At 29.6% G+C, this 20,846-nt stretch overlaps 1 protein-coding gene across 1 annotated transcript; it reads left to right on the top strand.

Moving 5' to 3' along the window:
* The first annotated feature begins 5,120 nt into the window (after positions 1-5,120).
* Positions 5,121-18,630, top strand: LOC128034927 (receptor-like protein 11). The gene is made up of 6 exons (XM_052624383.1): positions 5,121-6,011; positions 9,444-9,515; positions 10,356-10,427; positions 10,501-10,572; positions 11,309-11,380; positions 17,095-18,630. The coding sequence occupies exons 1-6, from the start codon at positions 5,285-5,287 to the stop codon at positions 17,619-17,621; spliced, it is 1,542 nt and encodes a 513-aa protein (XP_052480343.1). The 5' UTR covers positions 5,121-5,284; the 3' UTR covers positions 17,622-18,630.
* Positions 18,631-20,846: the final 2,216 nt, after the last annotated feature.

Below are 20,846 nucleotides of genomic sequence, written 5' to 3'. Positions count from 1 at the left end.
CTTGGTATATATTTTGTTAGACATTACAATCATATCACGATCAAACATGTTGCAATCATGAGACTCTAAATCAAACCGTGTCACTCACTCTCTTCAGCTGGTCCCCAATACTTGTCTTTGTTGTTTCGATGCCTTACAATTGGTATTTGGACTTTTAAACCAATGAAAGATCAACGAAGTTCTCCCCATTTAGAGGGGTACTGACTTAGTAGTACTTGGGATGAGAGGGAACAAACATAACCCTCGAAACCTCTAGGCAACCAAACCAACTGATCTGTTTTTATTTCTAGTTGTAATTTAATCGATATTACTGCTACTGCTTTGAATTTGATAAAAATGAGTCTCGCAGACACCATCCAAGTCCAGCCCCACTCTGGGACAATAACTTCCATGGATATTTACCCATTGAATAATTTAATTTGCGAACAAATTTTGATCTCACTAAACATCGAAGCTTGTTTCCGAACACCATCAAATTCACTTGTTTTATCCCATCAACTTTGAGCAATTTGTCAAAAACTAGAATCAAACAATCTCAAAGGGTAGATTCCTAGCTACAACATTTGTAATAATTTCTTGTTTAATAATTTTTATCACAAAGAAAAAAGAATAGAGTAATGTCTAATGACATTAAATAAAATGATATTTGAGAAAAGGAACATGCAATGAATGTATTATTGTTTGGTTTTGAATATTGGGATAAGAAATGTAAAAAGTTAATAAAGATGTGGTTGATATTTGTCTAAATATGACAAAGTTTCTATTACTTATCTTTTCAATTCATGTTTTCAATGTAGGTCCATCCAACTAACAGCGACTCTGCCTTACATAACTAGAGACGAGAACCAAAGGCATGTAATCCAAACTAGAAATTCAATTTTATAGGTAAGGAAAAGAAGAAAATTGAAGTCTTTTCCTCTCAATATTTATTTAATCAGAGATTACAAAATAGTTTCAATCAAACATGTTGTAATAATTAGACTAAACCAAATAGTGTCACTCACCATCAAACATGTTGCAACTGGATTTCTGAAACCAACAATTGAATTATTAGTGCTACTCTTCAACTTGAGACTAAGTCTTCTATTTTAGGCTCTCCTTTTTTCCCCTATAACAATTTGAGATCCAATTTAGAAAAGAACACAACTTGTCCCAACTAATCCAACAATTCCTCAATAACTAGAACAAAAAACTTGTCTTTTATGGTAACTTGGTTGAGTTGTCAGGAGTCAACATACAGTCTTCAATTCCCATATTTCTTCTTGATCATGATAATGGGAGAAGCAAATGAGCTATTGTTGTCTTTAATGATGCTTGCTTGTAACATTTTCTGAATCAGCCTCTTCATTTCATTTTTCTGAACAGGGGTGTGATCTGTCGTAATCTAATATGTAAAATTAAAATTCCCCGTTATACTTGAAGAGCTTGTTTTCAAGCATTTTTGTGTCTTTTACGTAGTTTTTTAATATTTTTTTATGTTTCAATTGAATAAGTGAAAATTGCCTTGTTTTACTCATTTTTTATACCGAAATTGGCCAATTGTGTAATTGGGGAACCTAACATTTGATCGAGTGTTGTAGGTACTTGTCGGAGGCCTGAAATCATGCGAAAACATCTCCAAAGCAGTGGTATCATGACATCAGGGCATTGGAATCACGAAAGCCCCATTAGTTCTGGGATCAAGGCATGAAGCAGTGGTATCGCAATATCCCCTAGGGTATCGTGATATCCAAGTGACAAAAAATTGGATGAAGAGAAAATATTTGGTAATAGTGAAAATATTATTATTGAATGAGACGTATAACTGGAAATTCATTTATTGTTGTGGATATATATATTTTTCAGTAAATCAGACTGATATTGTTGTGGATATATTAAATAAACATTACTTTATCCATAAAACAAGCATAGCATTTGTTGTTAATAAATTTTATCACAAAGAAAAAAATAAGTAATGTATTGTTGAATAGTGAATAATGGTGTAGACATGCAGTCTTGCATTTCTCTGGCTTTCATTCTTTACCGTGTATTGTGGTTTGCCCAATATTACTCATATTACTAGTCAAAGGCTTAACATCACTGGAACAAAACAAATCAGATTAACACAAGACAAAACACATCCAAACAAACAACACCAAAATGAGAGGAAGACAAAGATAGAAAGAGAGAGGGCCGAAGATTCCTTCTTGGTATGCATTACTACAAATTACACAGACTTTGACTTACACAATTTTGTGACCCACTTCGTATAATATATTTATAAGTATCACTTAAATAAATATAAACCAACTTTTTGTGACAAAAGTATAAAATATTTATCCTCCAAACTCCCACCACATATGTGACATTATTCTAACTGTCACTATTTTTTTAAAAAAAGTAAGTCGTTACCACCATTAATTTTTTAAATAAGATATAATTTCAAGTTTAAAAATTCAAAAAATAAAGTCATTACATAATATCAAAATACAAACAATATCTCAAATACATCATAAATATCTTCAAATGCAACACAAGAGCAAAAATTAAATACTATTAAAATAATTATTAAATTAATTTTATATAAATGTTTTTTTTAAATATGTTTATTATATTATTCGGGATGGGATGGGGTAGGTGGGGATGAGGTAGGTACAAGGTCATACCCACGCCTACCCCACCACTCACAACGGGTTTAATTTTTGTCCCCATCCCACTGTCAATTGAGCACGAAGTAGGGCGGGACCCGCAAAACTTGCCCCACTAGCATCCCTAAGTGATTCTACTTAAATTTTGATCTTTCTAATTTAAAATCAATTCCTAATAAATTGAAAGATTCAATTTAAGTATAACATCATAAATTTTCTTCTTTAACTAATTTGAGAAAACATTATTATAACAAGTTAGGTGAAATCGAAGGGAATTTATTGCTTGATAAACTCAGAAAGGAAGAGACATGGATTAGATTAGAGTAATTATTTTATGAAATTATAGACATCACCATAGCCATATATTATTATTATTTAATTGGATAAACCTATTTAATTACAATTTTGAAATTAAAAGTGCAGATTTCTCAAAATTAGATGGATGTTATGCAAACGAGATCAAAGAAGATTATAATTTAAGGTTGCCAATGTGACCGTAAAATCTATTCCATCTCAAGACTACAGATTTCCTAATCTATTAGATGGATGCTATGCTACTTACCTATCAGATTTTCTACACAAAGATTAACTTTGTAATTTCCGATATTTATAAGAATGAAAGGCCTTTGATTGGATATAAAAATTATTCCATAAACTGTGCTCTTATAAAGTAAATTTGTTAGGATATCTTTAATATGTAGGTTTAAAATTTTAAACCAAAATTGATTTACGGTTCTAATTTTGTAATTTTTATTTTTATTTTATTTTCATAATAAAGGTGAATCAACAAAAATTTTATTATTACTTATACTAAAAGGCGAGAATATATGGAAATCTTTCATATTTCTTATTATTATGTAATTTAGAATACACCAACAAAATTCCCAATGGAAATTTATGATATTTTTAAAATTTATGAAAATATATATTATTATGCTTTAATTAAGGTAAGAATATAATGATATATAGTGTATGAAATGGCTAAAATTGCTGCAAAGTTTTGACTCGCGGTAGAAGAAACATGCTTACTTAGTTACGTTCAAAAATATTTAAAAACTTTGCTTTATATAATATATATGAAATAAACAAAGTTTTGGACCCAAATGATAGAGGTATTAGATCAATTCAAAATTTTAAATGCAAGGCAATTATAATTATACTGTTAAACTCAATGGTTAGATTGTTAGATTCAGGATTGCCAAATTAATTATTTGAGAATGGTCCACAAAAAGCTTAATTTGATCTATCTGAATATTACAAAGTTTCTATTACTTGTTGGCAACATAGGTCCATCGAAGCAACTGCGACTTAGCCGTGCAGAACAAGTAAGAGATGAGAACCACATGTCTTCAAAACTAGAAATTTAGATTTTATAGAAAAAAGGTCTTCTCATCTGGGTATTTCTTTTGTTAGACATTACAATCAAAGTTGAGGATCACGATCAAACATGTTGCAATCATGAGACTCTAAATCAAACCGTGTCACTCACTCTCTTCAGCTGGTCCCCAATATTGTCTTTGTTGTTTTGATGCCTTGCAATTGGTATTTGGACTTCTAAACCAATGAAAGATCAACAAAGTTCTCCCCATTTAGAGGGGTACTGACTTAGTAGTACTTGGGATGATAGGGAACAAGCATGACCCTCGAAACCTCTTGGCAACCAAGCCAACTGATCTGTTTTTATTTCTAGTTGTAATTTAATCGGTATTACTGCCACTGCTTTGAATTTGATAAAAATGAGTCTCGCAGACACCATCCAAGTCCAGCCCCACTCTGGGACAGTAACTTCCATGGATATTTACCCATTGAGGAATTTAATTTGCCAACAAATTTTGATCTCACTAAACATCGAAGCTTGTTTCCGAACACCATCAAATTCACTTGTTTTATCCCACCAACTTTGAGCAATTTGTCAAAAACTAGAATCAAACAATCTCAAAGGATAGATTCCTACAACATTTGTAATAATTTTTTGTTTAATAATTTTTATCACAAAGAAAAAAGAACAGAGTAATGTCTAATGACATTAAATAAAATGATATTTGGGAAAAGGAACATGCAATGAATGTATTGTTTGGTTTTGAATATTGGGATAAGAAATGTAAAAAGTTAATAAAGATGTGGTTGATATTTGTCTAAATATGACAAAGTTTCTATTACTTATCTTTTCAATTCATGTTTTCAATGTAGGTCCATCCAACTAACAGCGACTCTGCCTTACATAACTAGAGATGAGAACCAAAGGCATGTAATCCAAACTAGAAATTCAATTTTATAGCTAAGGAAAAGAAGAAATTTTAAGTTTTTCCTCTCAATATTTATTTAATCAGAGCTTACAAAATAGTTTCAATCAAACATGTTGTAATAATTAGACTAGATCAAATAGTGTCACTCACTATCATCTACTGGCCCCCAATACTTGTCTTTGTTTTTTATGTCTTGTAATTGATATCTGGACTTTTAAACCAAGGAGAAAGTTTTCCCTTCTGTCAATTTCGCCTTTATTATATTTAAAAATGAAAAAGAACATAAACATCGTATCTCATATTCCAATTGCCAATTGGAATTTTTGATCATCTCGCAGTTGGAATTACTATAAACTTACGAAGTATTGAACTAACATTAGGAAAGTATTAAACTCGGTTGTTTCTCTCCTTATGATGCGCCTTACACCCATATCCACCCTTATGGCAAAACCAAGCTTCCTCCCTCCGTTTATGTTTGGGCTGCTATTTGCAACCTTTGGGGTTATTTTGTCTGCAAAATATTCTAGCATCACCGTTGATCAATCTGCTCTTCTAGCACTCAAATCTCATATAACTCATGATCCTCACAATTTCTTGACAACCAATTGGTCTACTTCTACCTCCGTTTGTAGCTGGATTGGTGTCACATGTGGATCTAAACACTATAGAGTCACTGCTCTGAATTTGTCAAGCATGGATCTCATAGGCACCATTTCTTCTCAATTGGGAAATCTATCTTTCCTTGCTTGGCTCGATATTCATCAAAATAGTTTCCAAGGCTCTTTACCCGTTGAGTTAACTAATTTGCGTCGGATGAAATATTTAGACTTTGGTAACAATAGCTTCAATGGAAAAATCCCATTATGGTTTGGTTGCTTCAGTAAACTTCAAACATTGTCTCTGTACCTTAACAACTTCATTGGTGTTATCCCATCTACTCTAAGCAATTTGTCAAAACTAGAAATGTTGAGCTTGGGTGGGAATCAAATTTCGGGTAGAATTCCAAATAGTTTATTCAAATGCAAAGAGCTGAAGTTTTTATCATTGTTTAACAACTCCTTGGAGGGAAATATACCTACAGAAATTGGAAATTTGACTTTGCTCAAGACTTTGCATCTTGGTATCAACCATTTCAAAGGTAAACAATGTCTGGTTATTGTTTCATTCATTTTTATCTAATTTCCATCAACAATAACCACTAAGTTCAGTGCTAGCAGAACCAAACTTTTTTAGGTTGCATTTACTTTGTTTCTTGAGAACTGTTGTTTGTTTTCATTGCATTTCATGTGCTTAAATATTGTTAGTTTTTATTTTGCGCAAACACTTGTGGAGTTGAGAGACTCATTGATGTCAACTTTCTATGTTCCCGCAACACTGCATTTTATAAAGCTCATTTTGGTATTTTCCCTCCTCCACCAGGTGCTATATATTACTAATTAATTACAATCTTTTAACTTCTTACTATAATACTTTTGGCTTAAAAACAAGTACACACACAAAGATAACATAATTCTAGCACCAAGCTATTTTGACCAATTTCTTTATATTTTTAGGTAAAATTCCATCAACTATTGGAAACTTGACCACTCTCAAAGTTATTGATCTTGCTTATAATAACTTATCAGGTATAATATCATTTTTCTCTTTTGTTGTTACATTTATGCAATCCCTATATATTATTAATTAGCTTTTGACTTCTCTCCAATTAATTATATATTTAATACTTTGACTATTTTAACATAAGAAAAATATAGGAAATATTGGTACAAGTAAAAAGAGAGCAATAATTTGAATTACAAACTATTCAACTTTGATGATGGAAATCTGAATAATTTGAATATTGAACTTTAAAGAATCCACATAAAATCTAATATATATATATATATATATATATATATTATATTTATAGAATATTGAACATTAGAATATTGAACATTAGTTGTGGGTATGTTAAGGCGTCCCCTGTTTTGGGGTTGTAGCCCAATAATTGTGGCTAATTCTTTCTCAAATGGTCAGGTTCTATGCCTTAATCCATAGAATCAAAGTATTTGTAGAATTTTGAACATGATATAAGTATTACACTCAGCTATTTCCCTCCTCTCTGAATAGCCTTATCCCTACCTAATTTCACCGTTACTCAAATCAACCTTATAGCACTAAAATCTCATAGATTACTTTTACTTATAAATTCAAACATCACAACTCTTGATGCATTAGGTATGGATTTCACAAACACCATACCATCTCAACTGGAAATCTTCTTTCCTTGCCAAACTCAACATATGTAACAATAGTTTCTATGTTTGTTTACCCATTGAGTACACTAGTTTGCATCGGTTAGAATATTTCAACTTTGGTAACAATAATTTCTGAAATTTAAAAGCTTGTATTTGTATAGTAACAACTTCACTGGTGTTATCCCTATCTACCCTAAGCAATTTCTTAAAACTAGAAATGTCAAAACTAGGTAACAATATTATCGTTGTAGGTCATCTACCATTAAAAATATTTGATAACCTATCTAAATTGCAAGTCTTAAAGTTGAGAGGCGATAAGATTTCGGGTAGAATTCCAAATAGTTTAATCAAGGAGTTAACATTTTTATCATTCTATAACAACTCTTTGGGTGGAAGTATCCCTGTGGAAATTGGAAATTTTACATTATAATCAAGGGATGTTGTGCCTACATCCTTGGAATGAAAATTTTAAAGATATTGAAGAATGATTAAAATTTATTAAATTCAGTTATTCCTCTCCTTATGATTTGCCTTATACCTACATACAAAACCTTATGGTAGAAATTTAATTATATATTTCAGGTGAATTTCCTCTTGTTATTGGAAACTTAACTTCTCTTGAGAGCTTTATCTTAGCTATAACAAATTGACAGGTATAATTTCATGTTTCTTTTATTCTCCTTTTGTTATTAAATTTATACAATCTTTTAAGTAATTAAAATAATAGCTACCTTAAAAGATTAAAACCTTAAAGTCATTATAATGCATTTAGAAAATGTAAGATGTTATGAAGTAATTAAACCTGGTTTGCACCACTACACTCAAATTTGAGTATTATAATTAAAATATTTTTGGTTCTCATAACTACTAATAAGTGCTTTTTGAAACATCGTTTTATATTGCTCTACATTTTTATGTTTTATATTCTTTATATACTTATATTTTCTTTTTATATTACTATTATAACTTTTGGCTTAAAACAATTAATTACACATTTAATCCTTTAACTACTTTGAAATTAGAAAATATAAGAATAAGAAAAATATCAATAATTTGAATTGCAAATTACTTAAATTCAGTATATCAATATGATGATTTGAATATTAAACTCGTTGGCACCACTACATTCAACCAAATTTAACATAATTTATAATGATAGAAAAAATTACACATTATGCTATAATTTAGGTTTCAAAATGTCAAGTTTTAGATGAAATTTTATATCTTTTATAATTTTATAATTTTCATTTTAAATTTAAATTTTCATCTAATTATCATCATCATTTCAACTATAAATTTGAGTATTGTAATTAAAATATTTTTGGGTTGCCATAATACTATAAAACTAAACAAAACTTGCATATTTAAAAATAGGTAAATCAAGCAGACATTAATATGTTCAACAAATAAATTAAGGGTTTGCTAGGAAAATATTTACAAATATTAACTGATTTAATTATATATTTCAGGTGAAATTCCTCTTGTTATTGGAAACTTGACTTCTCTTGAGTGCTTTCTTTTGGTAATAACAAATTAACAGGTACAATTTCATGTTTCTTTCATTCTCCTTTTGTTATTAAATTTATTCAATCTTTTAAGTAATTAAAATAAAAGTTACCTTAAAAGATTAAAACCTTAGAGCATTATAATGCATTTAGAAAATGTAAGATGTTATGAAGTAATTAAACCTGGTTTGCACCACTACACTCAAATTTGAGTATTATAATTAAAATATTTTGGGTTATCATAAGTACTAATAAGAACTTTTTAAAACATTTTATGTTTTATTTTCTTTATATACTCATATTTTCTTTTTATATTACTATAATACTTTTGGCTTAAAAACAATTAATTACACATTTAATCCTTTAACTACTTTAAAATTAGAAAAATATAAGAATAAGAAAAATATCAATAATTTGAATTGCAAATTACTTAAATTCAGTATATCAATATGATGATTTGAATATTAAACTCGTTGGCACCACTACATTCAACCAAATTTAACATAATTTATAATGATAGAAAAACTACACATTATGCTATAATTTAGGTTTCAAAATGTCAAGTTTTAGATGAAAATTTATATCTATTTATAATTTTATTTTTTCATTTTAAATTTAAATTTTCATCTAATTTTCATCATCATTTCAACTATAAATTTGAGTATTGTAATTAAAATATTTTTGGGTTGTCGTAATACTATAAAACTAAACAAAACTTGCATATTAAAAATAGGTAAATCAAGCAGACACTAATATGCTCAACAAATAAATTAAGGTTTTGCTAGGAAAATATTTACAAATATTAACTGATTTAATTATATGTTTCAGGTGAAATTCCTCTTGTTATTGAAAACTTGACTTCTCTCAAAATACTTTATCTTAGCAATAACAAATTGACAGGTATAATTTCATGTTTCTTTTATTCTCCATTTTGTTATTAAAAATTAGTATAATCTATTTGAATTGCCAAAAGTTTAGGTATGTTTAGGTATTTATTGGAACTCCACATCCTAAGTTCACCATCTACCTTATGGCAGAAATTAGCTTATTCGTCCCTTTTGATCCATCATTTTTCTTTGATTCCCATATTTGTTCATCCATAACTTTATTTGTTCTTGCTTTAATTAACTAAAGTGACATATTAGAAAAATATAAGAATCTTGGTATAAGACATATATTTTAGATGTTTTATTTTTCATTAAGAATTTTATTTGATAATAAAAGAATTTTATTAAGAAATTTATTTGATAATAAAAGAATTTTAAATTTTATTTAAATTTTACATTAAAATTTAATTTATGTTCTGAATTATAATTTGGACCTATTTCTTACCCTTTTGGAAACAATGTTCTGAATTTATGTTCTGAACTAATTTGGACCTACTTTATACCCTTTTGAATCACACACTACTAATTAGCTATTCCTTCTACCTTTTAGATTTGCCTTATTGTTTATGTCTTGATTTAGTTGTTGCTAAGCCATAGTTGATATTATTGAATAGGAAAGAAATAGAGTACATGAGTTGTAGCTTTGATTACAGAGAAACTTATTCTTACCTGCGTTGGTAACACCACCTACTGTTATTGTTTCTTTCTCTTCTTTACACAACTCCCACAGCCTCACAAAATACAACCATGAAGTAGCTTTGATTTTGACGATTTTAAGGTTTATTATAAAAATAATTAATAAATTTTAGTTTTTTTTGTGAAATAAATTGATAATTTTAATTATATATTTTAGGTGAAATTCCGTCAATTATCGGAAACCTTATTTCTCTCACGGAGATCGATCTTGGTCTTAACTACTTTACAGGTAAAATATCATCTTGATTATATTTTAGGTGAAATTCCGTCGATTATTTTGACCCATTTATTTATATTTTTAGGTGAAATCCCATCAACTATTGGAAACTTGACCACTCTTGAAGCTATTAATTTTTCTTATAACAACTTATCAGGTATAATATCATTTTTTTTTCTTTTTGTTGTTACATTTATGCAATCCCTTTTTAGTTGTTATATATTATTAATCAATACCGCGCTTATCACTATTATAAATGTTTGGCTTAAAATGAAAATGTGTTTTTGATAATTTGTGGCGAGAGATAAATAATAAGCAGTTTAGGGAAACATATTGTATGCAATAAAGGTGATCATGGGTCAGGTCGGGCCCAAAAAAAATTTTTGGCCGCGTCGTAGGCCCGGGCTCGGCCCGGCCCGAAATATGAGCCTAAAATTTTGTCCAGGCCTGGCCCGGGAAAAAATTCCTAAGTCCAATCCTAGCCGGCCTATTTTTTTAAATAAACATCAAAATTGTATTTTAAAAATAAAAAATAAAAAAGTATTTTAAAAATACTTTAAAATTAAAATATATATTATATAAATACTAAATGTCTAATGGGAAACAGAAAATGTATTTTAAAAATAAAAATATATATTTATTATATATTTGGGCTGGGCTGGGCCCGAGCCAAAAAAGTTTTGCCCGAAACCTAGCCCGTTTTTTAAATAGACTTCAGTTTTTACCCAAACCCATATTTCGGGCCTAAATTTTTACTCGAACCCTCCCATATTTCGAGAGAGCCGTCGGGCCGGGCCAGGCCGCCCAACCCATGATCACCTCTAGTATGCAATAGTATCATGTGTTTTTAAGATCTGTAAGTAAATTTTAATGATTTTAATTATATGTTTTAGGTGAAATTCCACCGGTTATTGGAAACCTTACTTCTCTCTTGATGATCAGTCTTTTTGATAACAACTTAACAGGTATAATATCATCTTTATTTTCCCTTTTGTTGTTACTGTTATAATACTTTAATAGAATCTTGTTGTATATTACTAAATAACTTTACAATCTTTTAACTTTTTACTATAAGACTTTTGGCTTAAAAACAATTAATTACACATTTAATCCTTTAATTGAAATTAGAAAAACATAAGAATAAGAAAAATATCATTAATTTGAATTGCAAATTACTACATTTAACAAAATTTAACATAATTTATAATGATAGAAAAACTACACATTATGCTATAATTTAGGTTTCAAAAATGTTAACTCATGACTATTTATAATTTTATATTTTCATTTTAAATTTAAAATTTCAGCTAAGAATTGCATAACGCTATACGAAGGAATTAGTCTTTTTCATGCAACTAACAAAGGGTTAGATGTTGCGAAATAAATTAATCATTCATTTTATACACTCCATTCATGTGTATAGCAAATGTTATTTATTTCCAATTTTTCTTCCAAATAAAGTTGAAGTTATAAATATTGTAGACCAAAAATCTTTGTTTTAGTAAATCAAACCGTTTATTAAAGCGATCAATTTACGAGGTGATCCGATCACACCTTATAAAAAATTATTGGTGGTGACTCCCATTTTCGTTTTTAAATAAAAAGTCGATATCAAGAAAAAGTTTCAAAAATGTTAACTCATAAGAAAATATCAAGATTTTGATGAAATTTACATCTATTTATAATCTCATATTTTTCATTTTATATTTATATTTTTTAGCTAAGAAATTTGTAACACCATAAGAATCAATTAGAGTCATTCTCATGCATCTATAAAGGTTAGATGTTCTGAAATAGATTATCCATTTATACACTTCATCCATGTGTATACATGGCAAATATTATTATGTACACTTTTTCCAAATAAAATTGAAGTTATGAATATTATTTCATTCAAGAAAAAGTTATGAATATTATTGTGTATATATTATTTTTAATGAAAATATTTTGTATAAAAGATAGAAGCACTCTCAAATTAATAGTTGTTACTTATATAAAAATAAGACTTAACCCACAAATTAGTACTTAAATTATGTCATTTTTCTTCACGTATCTGAATTTTTTTTTTGTTTATGGTGATACCTAAACTATCCTCTATAATCCAAATACTCTGTTAATAGTGATATCTAAACTTTACACAAACATTCAATTAAACAATGTTAAAGAAAGAGATATAAAGAATAGAATAAAGGAAAAGAGATGCTCATGGATTTATCGATGAAAGTGTGGCTTCGAAACAATCTCCCCTCGGGAGAATCTCACTTTGGAATAGGACCTTTCGATTACAAGAACATCAAATAAGTAAGTAAAAACTTATAACAGAATAAAAACCTAATAATAATTTTTGTCTCCCTAAAATTATTTTTAAACATCTAATGAGTCTATTTATAAAGTTAGGGGTGGTCATCGTCCTTAACACTAGGTCGGTTGATGCTTTCGTGTTAATTTTTATTGTATGGACCAAAATGCCCTCAGCTCGTAATTTGTTCCCATGCAGAGTTGGTGTTGCAACACCCGCTACCTATGTCACAGCATCGAAGATAGTATACTTGATTCCCATATTCAGCTTTAGGGGGGTGTTGCGGCATCCATTGTCTATGTTGCAACATTAAAGACAATCTTGGAATATTGGCACTATATCCTCTATGTTGCGACATTGGATTCCCATGTTTCAACATGGCGACCAACCTCGATTTCCTATGCCTTTGAATGGTGTCCTACACACTTACTAAGCATGTTAGCCAACCTTTAGGCCTCATTCGGTCCCTAAGATCATAAAAAGACTCAATTTACACTTTTTATTGAATTAAAATTAAAATACAAAAACTAACTAGAGCATAACCAAAATGCTCATATCCAAGCTCTTTAAGTAGGAAAACTAGTTTAATCTACTACACCAAATTACGGTAGATCAAACTCCTCCACACTTAAGTCATTGCTTGTAATTCCCAAGCAATGTAAACATATGATTAAAATAAACATAACAACATAAAGAAAATTTTAGTTGTAAAAAAATGCAAAATAAAAAAAATTTTTGACTTGGTTCCTTTCTTTAAACAAGCTAGATTTAGTGAATATGGATGTAAATAAGAACCTCAAACCTAAACTCCCTCACACTTAACTTTTCATTTGTCCTCAAGCAAACCAAGTCTAGACACATAGCATGCAATAAGAAGACGTCCCTTGGATTTTATTACTACTATGAAGGTTGTTATCAACTATTAAAGGTATAATAATTCTTATCATACATGTAACTTAATCTTGATAGTTTAATGTCTTGGAAACTTTTTAAAGTAAATAGGAACTAGTTTACAAATTTACATTACTAACAAACTAGAAATAATTCACATGACCAAATGTTTAACAATATCACCGTTAACATAAATCAAATAGATATATAGTAGACACAATCATGTGAATCAACAAATATTCATTAAGTATAATTGTTAGCAATTTTGGAAGATTATGCATAGAGAACACTTAAGTCACATTGGTCTTCTAAGCTTGTAAAAATTCAAAGAAAGATATGACTCAAAATGATTCAAACACTAGAAATACTTAGGCACATGACATTGTTCCCTCTCTTTCCCCTTAATGGCCCATCCAAGCTCACCGTCTTTTGTCTCCCTCTCTCACCTACCTTTTCTCTCCATGTAAGAAGATACAATATAATACTATCAACTATGATCAACTTAACGAGTTTTGGTGCATTGATGACTGAGTTTTCTCTCACTTTTGTGACTTTTTGTTTTGTATAATGCTATCAACAATATAATATTACTTACCTTTCGCCTCAGCACGCAAACTCCACCCCTACTAGGTAGTATTTTGAGCCACAAAATCCTCCAGTTCGCCATTTCTCAATACTTTTCTAATAGCATCCTTCAGAGAAAAGCAATTATCAGTTTATGCCCCGTCGTTGTGGAAAGCACATCTGTCCCATGAACCTAACCTCCTAACACTATGCCTCATAGGTGGAAGGCTCAGTAAAATACCTAGACTCTTCACCTAATTCAAAATATAGGTACGCATAACATTCAAGGGGGTATAAGATTTGAATTTACTTTGAGGAACATACCTTCATGTATGTTCAAGTTTGGATCTTTGGAATGTTCTAGCCGTCTTGCTCTGCAATTGCCCTTTTGTTGTCCTCTATTTTGTACACGCAAAGCCTGAGGAAGTAGACCATGTCGACTGCGAGCTCTATCCATGTTTCTAAAATTCCTCTCATCTCTTTGGAATGTCCCACAAGTTGCTCTTTTTATTTCTTCTACCTCTACGAACTTGTGGTCCCTCTCATATAAATTCACCAAACTTTGAGGCCTATTGTTAGTGAAAGAATACTGCATATGCTCATTCTTTACACCCATGATTAAAGTATCAATGGCCCATTGATCTTTGAGGTTCTTAGTATTTAGTGTCATTACTTGGAAATGCTTTACATAATCCTACAAAGTTTCTCCCTCTCTTTGCTTCACAGACATCAGACCCATAGGAGTGCTAATAATTGTCCTATGTGCCATAAATCGTCCCGAGAACATCTAACCCAACTGAGAGAAACTACGAATGGAACCCTGGTGAGGAGATAAGTATCAATCCTTCACACCCCATTGAGTGTTTTCAAAAAAGCCTTGCACTTCACAGAATCAAAAGCTCCCAGCACATTCATATAATTATTATACTGCATGGGATGCACTCATAGGTCCCTTCTTCCTTCAAACATATCCTTGAAACCTTAAAAGTAGTTGGCAAGCTCATGGTTCCACCTTAAGAGCCAATGGATTATTGGAATAAATGAGTCAATCAATATCTTGAGATTCAAGATGTAAAGCCCTTACATCTCTTCACAAAGCATCCATCTCACTCTACCACGATTTTGCATGCATGCCAAAACCTTCTTCTTGCATGGTGGCATTGTTATGAAAATCAAAATTATCAAACTACACCTTCCTTCTGAGCTCCTCATTCGGATTTAACAACTCTTGCTAAAACATCTATTGTTGTTCAAATCTAACGTTTTACAGGGTCATTTGTTTCTTCATCATCTTTATCAACTCCTGAATAGCAAAAACTGCTCTGGTGACGCTTCCTAACTAGAGGAGAATGACAATCTTTGGCCAAAAGGAAATTTTAAGTCAAAGAATTCGAAGCTCCTACATGAGCCATGTTACCCAAATTTTTCGACCGATTAGCAAACCACTCGGCAAATAAATTTGTCTTATTGGGTTGATTGTTTGCACTAGAAGCTCCAACTTATCCTGACAAAAAATTGATGGGGAAATTTTCATTTGGGTGAGCCATTTTGATTGTTACAAGTTGAAAATCTATCGATCGAAAGTTTGACCACACTCATTGCACCAAATTGTTGAGTATTTTCTCTTTGTGTCTACTATGGGGGTAAGACTTAGTATTTATATGATACAGCTACTATTCACTGAAATGACATCTTAGACAAGCTTCATGCATGCTAACACGTATCTTGTTCTAGACTTAACACATGTTCATGGACCACGTACTTGACCTAACACCTCTCATCGCGAGCATATAGAAGCTTGTCTTGTAAGCTAACCCAACCAAATTATTTGTCTACAATTTATAATCTACATCTATAATATATATATATATATATATATATATATATAAGAATAAGCATGCAAAATCTCTTAAATTAATGAAAATGATTAACAATATTGACTAATTTTCTATTTGCTCATAGCAAAATTTCTTATTATTTATAAGTAAGATTTCCAATTTCACTAAAAGTATTTTATTAAGAGAATTTATTTGATAATAATAATGATTTAAATAAATTTAAATTTTACATTAATTAATTTATATTTTGAATTATAATTTAGACGTAGTTTTACCCTTTTTATTTGCCTTATTATTTATTTCTTTAATTAATTTATGCTCAGGACATATTTTATATTATGAGAGAAACAAAGTATATTAACATGACAATCACATTTGATAGAAAAGTATTCTCATAAAATGACTTTTAAAGTACCAATTTTGAGGCTACAATCTCAATTAACTCTCAATCTTATAAAAATTTTAAACACAAAAATAACTCAATTGTGAGGAAAAATATTATAACTTTACTTAAAATGATAAACACTATATCAATTAATTTGCTTTTTATTTGACCTCTAACTTAAAGTTTCATAAAAGATAGTTAAAATTATTTGTAGTCATAATAAATACTACACTAATAAATGTTCGTGTAATGGCAAGACACATTACTCTTTTAAGGAGAGAACAAGATTCAAGTCTTAGAGATGATATTCTTGACAATAACAATCGTGAACCCCAATAATAAATTATAAAATATACATAAATGTACCAAAAATAATAATAAACACTAAAAATGAAATATAAGTAATATATTAAATGATTATCTCTTCTATAATAAATTATTAGGTATAGTTTGATCTCTTTTTCCTTCTATTTTTATACATTTATGCAATCCCATTTTACTTTTAAGTTACTCGGAAGATAGTAGTAGTTTCCTTCAATAGATTACAACTTAAAAGTTGTTGTGATGCATCTAAAATGGTTAGAAGTAGTGTAGTAAATTAATCATGCATGTAATACATCATAAATATAGTTATTTTATAATTTATATTCCAAAGAATCTTCAAACTCCTAATTCTATCTCATTTTCAATTTTATCTCTAAGGTCGAATTCCAACACCACCACCTTTATTGCAATGGTATGGAGTTTCAACTAATAACTTAATTGGAGAAATCCCTTCTTCAATATGCAATTTGACTTCCCTTATGGGTATTTCTTTAGATGAGAATAATTTGGAGGGAACAATTCCAAAGTGCATCGGAAACTTGAGTTCTTCTCTCATAGCAGTTCATCTAGGGAATAATAATTTTCATGGTCAAATACCAGAAAATTTTGCTAAAGGTTGCATGTTGAGAAGTTTACACATCAACAACAATGAATTAGAAGGGTCACTACCACGATCTTTGGGTAATTGCAAAGGTTTAAATCTTCTCAATGTTGGAAACAACAATTTGAATGACACTTTCCCAAGTTGGTTAGGAAATTTGGATCAGCTGCAAGTTCTTACCTTGAGGTCGAATAGATTTTACGGCCAAATAGAGAGCTTTGATATTACAGTTTCTTTAACTAAATTGCGAATCATTGATCTTTCTCACAATAATTTTAGTGGCTACTTACCTACCCTTTTTTGAGCATATGCATGCCATTAGAGATGAGTATGGAAAGAAAGTTGAACCAAATTACATGAGAGAAGTAAAGATCACGAAAGATGCAATTGGTTTGGGTGAATTATGCTTATGGTTTATCTGTTACAGCAAAAGGGCTGGAAATAAAGTTTGAATCACTATTATCCATTTGGACGGTTATTGACCTTTCTAGTAACCAATTCAGGGGAGAAATTCCAAAAATACTTGGTGAGCTTCATTTACTTATTGTCCTAAACCTCTCCCATAACTGTTTAATAGGTCCTATCCCATCATCTTTAGGTAATTTGTCAGAGCTTGAATCATTAGATCTCTCATCAAATAAGTGGAAGGAAGAATTCCAATGAGTTAAAAATCTTGGATTCTTAGAGGTGTTAAACCTTTCTCAAAATAATCTCAAGGGACTCATTCCTCAAGGCAAACAATTTGATACTTTCACTAACGATTCCTACATGGGAAATTTGGATTTATGTGGTTTGCCATTATCAAATAACTGTGGTACTGGTGAGGAAACTCTAGCCAAATTTGATAGAGATGATGATGGTGATGAATTGAGTTGGAAATTTCCAATATTGATGGGGTATGGATGTGGGTTGGTGCTGGGAATGAGCATGGCATACATTGTATTCACGACTGGAAAACCATGGTGGTTGATTAGGATCGTGGAGCGAGTCCGACAAAGATTTGCAAAAAGGTAGAGAATCCAACACTTCGACGAGATCAACAAGTTGCAAACGGAACAGAAAACTTCATTGCTTGGTGGTATGCAGGCCTTTTTCTGTAGGTGTTTAATAAACATTTTGTGTGGGTGCTTGATTGTATGTTATATATGTAGTTTGTATTATGTTTGCTTAGGTCCTCTCTCATGGCAATGTTCCCTGATGTGTTTATGATAGGTGCACTGGTTTGTAAAGACTGTCTTTATGGGAACCTATCTTTTTAATAAAATTGAAATAAGGAATAGATGGTTAATTTATTCCAAAGAGTTTGTGAAGAATCAAGGGAGGTAAAATAATGCAAAATTATATGTTCAGTACTTTAGAGTTGAATATGGATCATGGTTTTAATTGCACAATACATGCATTCTTTGTTTTTAATCTCAATCAGATTTGTGAGATGTATATTTTGTGAGGTTGATTAATGTAATTCTCTTTTGTGAAATTATAGATATGTATTTTTATATTTTTATTGGATAATTTTTTTTTACAAATTATAGATGGTATAAAACTTATTTTATACATTTTCTTTTAATGAGAATATTTGATGCATTGTTAGTGCATAAATTCTATGCATTATCGATGAATAATATCATAACACGTTATCACATTCTATTTGAGTAATTTAATTAGAATGTGTACAAGTTTAGGGTTCAATTTAAAATATGAGTAATAGTTTGAGATGTTTGGTGGAATTAATCCTAATTGCTTCTACGATATAGGGTAAACTATAGAATTAGTCACTCAACTATGAATTTTTTTTATTTAGCCACTTACATTTTATATTATTTCTATTTTGGTCACTCACACTTTAGATTGTTTCTATTTTGGTCACTCTCCGTTAAATAGTTAACGGAAGTGATGATGTTGCCCTTTCCAACTAGAATAATAACACGTTTATTTCTTAATACTTACACATTCTATCAATTTGATTCTTATTCTAAATAATTCAATAAATTTCACCCTCCATATTTACAAATTCTATCAACTTTATTCTCAAACACATATAATTAAATATAAAAAATGATTATATTTAAACACATATAACTAAATGCTGATAAATTTATATGTATGTGTGATTTTGATAAACCCAAAAACTCAAAACCCCCATAACTTAGTAAATTTGTGGTTTTTATAGCATTTTCAACAAAGGAACCCAATTTTTCCCATCACCTAGCAAATAATTAACAAAAAAAAAAAACGAAAACGAAAAAGCTTCTTGTAAGCCATTTTCAAATCATCATCTTTTGCATTCTTGTTAACTTGAAAAATCGTGTAATAATTTGCACTCATCTCTAAGTATAAAATTTATTATATAATTTATCTTCATCTAATTTGTTTGCAATTTATTTAGAAAAATGTGTAAATTTTCTAGGTTTTCAATTTTTCCAACTTGAATTTTAGATTTTTTTTGTAATATTTTAAATTTTTTAGTTACATATATTTTTATAATTTATAATTTCTGTTATATTTTAATAATATATATAAATTTCATATAGTTTCTTTTAAATTTTTTATTTTTTATAAAAAAAAATAGATTATGGCATCCTAAGAGTGTCATGTTTCCTATATTTAGTATTGTAACAAAAAAAAAAGTATCAAAGCCCTTGACGGAATAAATTTTTAGGTACCAACTTGGGATAAAAAATCATAAGTACCAACATGGGAGAAGGTGTCAAGTTTGAGGGGCTAAATGCATATTTGAACCTTATAATTATAATTAAATATAAGAACATATAATATTATTTAGATAAATATATATAAATAACTATATTTTGTACCTTTTCATAATATATACTTTATATTTAATTATATGTGTTTGAGGATCAAATTGATAAAATTTGTAAGTATTAAAGACTAAATGCATTATTTATACTAGTTAAAAAAGGTCACATCATAACTTTCGTTAACCATTTAATGAAGAGTGAATAAAATAAAACGATCTAAAAGATGAGTGACCAAAATAGAAATGATCTAAACGATAGTGATAAAATTAAAAATTTTCATAGTTAGGTGACTAAAACAGAAACACACTAATAGTGGGATGACTAATTCTATAGTTTACCCTATTATATTTTATTATTAGGTAAACTATTTCACCCAACTATCTATTTTTCTTTTTAGTTACCTAATTATGAATTTTTTAATTTGATCATTCAACTAATTGAGATTTTTTTGTCCATTTCTTTAAATCTCTATGGAGAGTAATGTGGTAGTTAAAAATGAGTATAATTATAAATCTAGCTCTTAAATTTTATATCTTAAATTGATTTAGTCAAATTTTTAAAATAATTAACTCTTAAATTTTACAAATAGTCTGAATTTGATCCTCAAAATTTACTTTTCTCTTCTACTTCACCACGGGCCATTACCATCATTACCTCCACCTTTCTCCCAAAAAAAACTTACCTTTCCTCTTTCTATTTCAACCTAATTTATTGTTAAATAGTAGCACATATATTTAAATTGCTTAGGCTTCATCTAACTTAACACAAAA

Source organism: Gossypium raimondii, chromosome 11 (genome assembly GCF_025698545.1).
Source record: "Gossypium raimondii isolate GPD5lz chromosome 11, ASM2569854v1, whole genome shotgun sequence".
Taxonomy (NCBI): Eukaryota; Viridiplantae; Streptophyta; class Magnoliopsida; order Malvales; family Malvaceae; genus Gossypium; species Gossypium raimondii.
Note: the sequence above shows the minus strand (reverse complement) of the source record. Positions and strands in the feature narration are given on the sequence as shown.

Bases quoted from the DNA above. Each gene is read 5' to 3' on its own strand.
- LOC128034927 (XM_052624383.1), top strand. From the start codon at position 5,285: ATGATGCGCCTTACACCCATATCCACCCTTATGGCAAAACCAAGCTTC. The intron at 9,516-10,355 runs GTATAATTTCAT...TATATATTTTAG, and splicing joins TAGCAATAACAAATTGACAG to GTGAAATTCCGTCAATTATC. The intron at 10,573-11,308 runs GTATAATATCAT...TATATGTTTTAG, and splicing joins TTCTTATAACAACTTATCAG to GTGAAATTCCACCGGTTATT.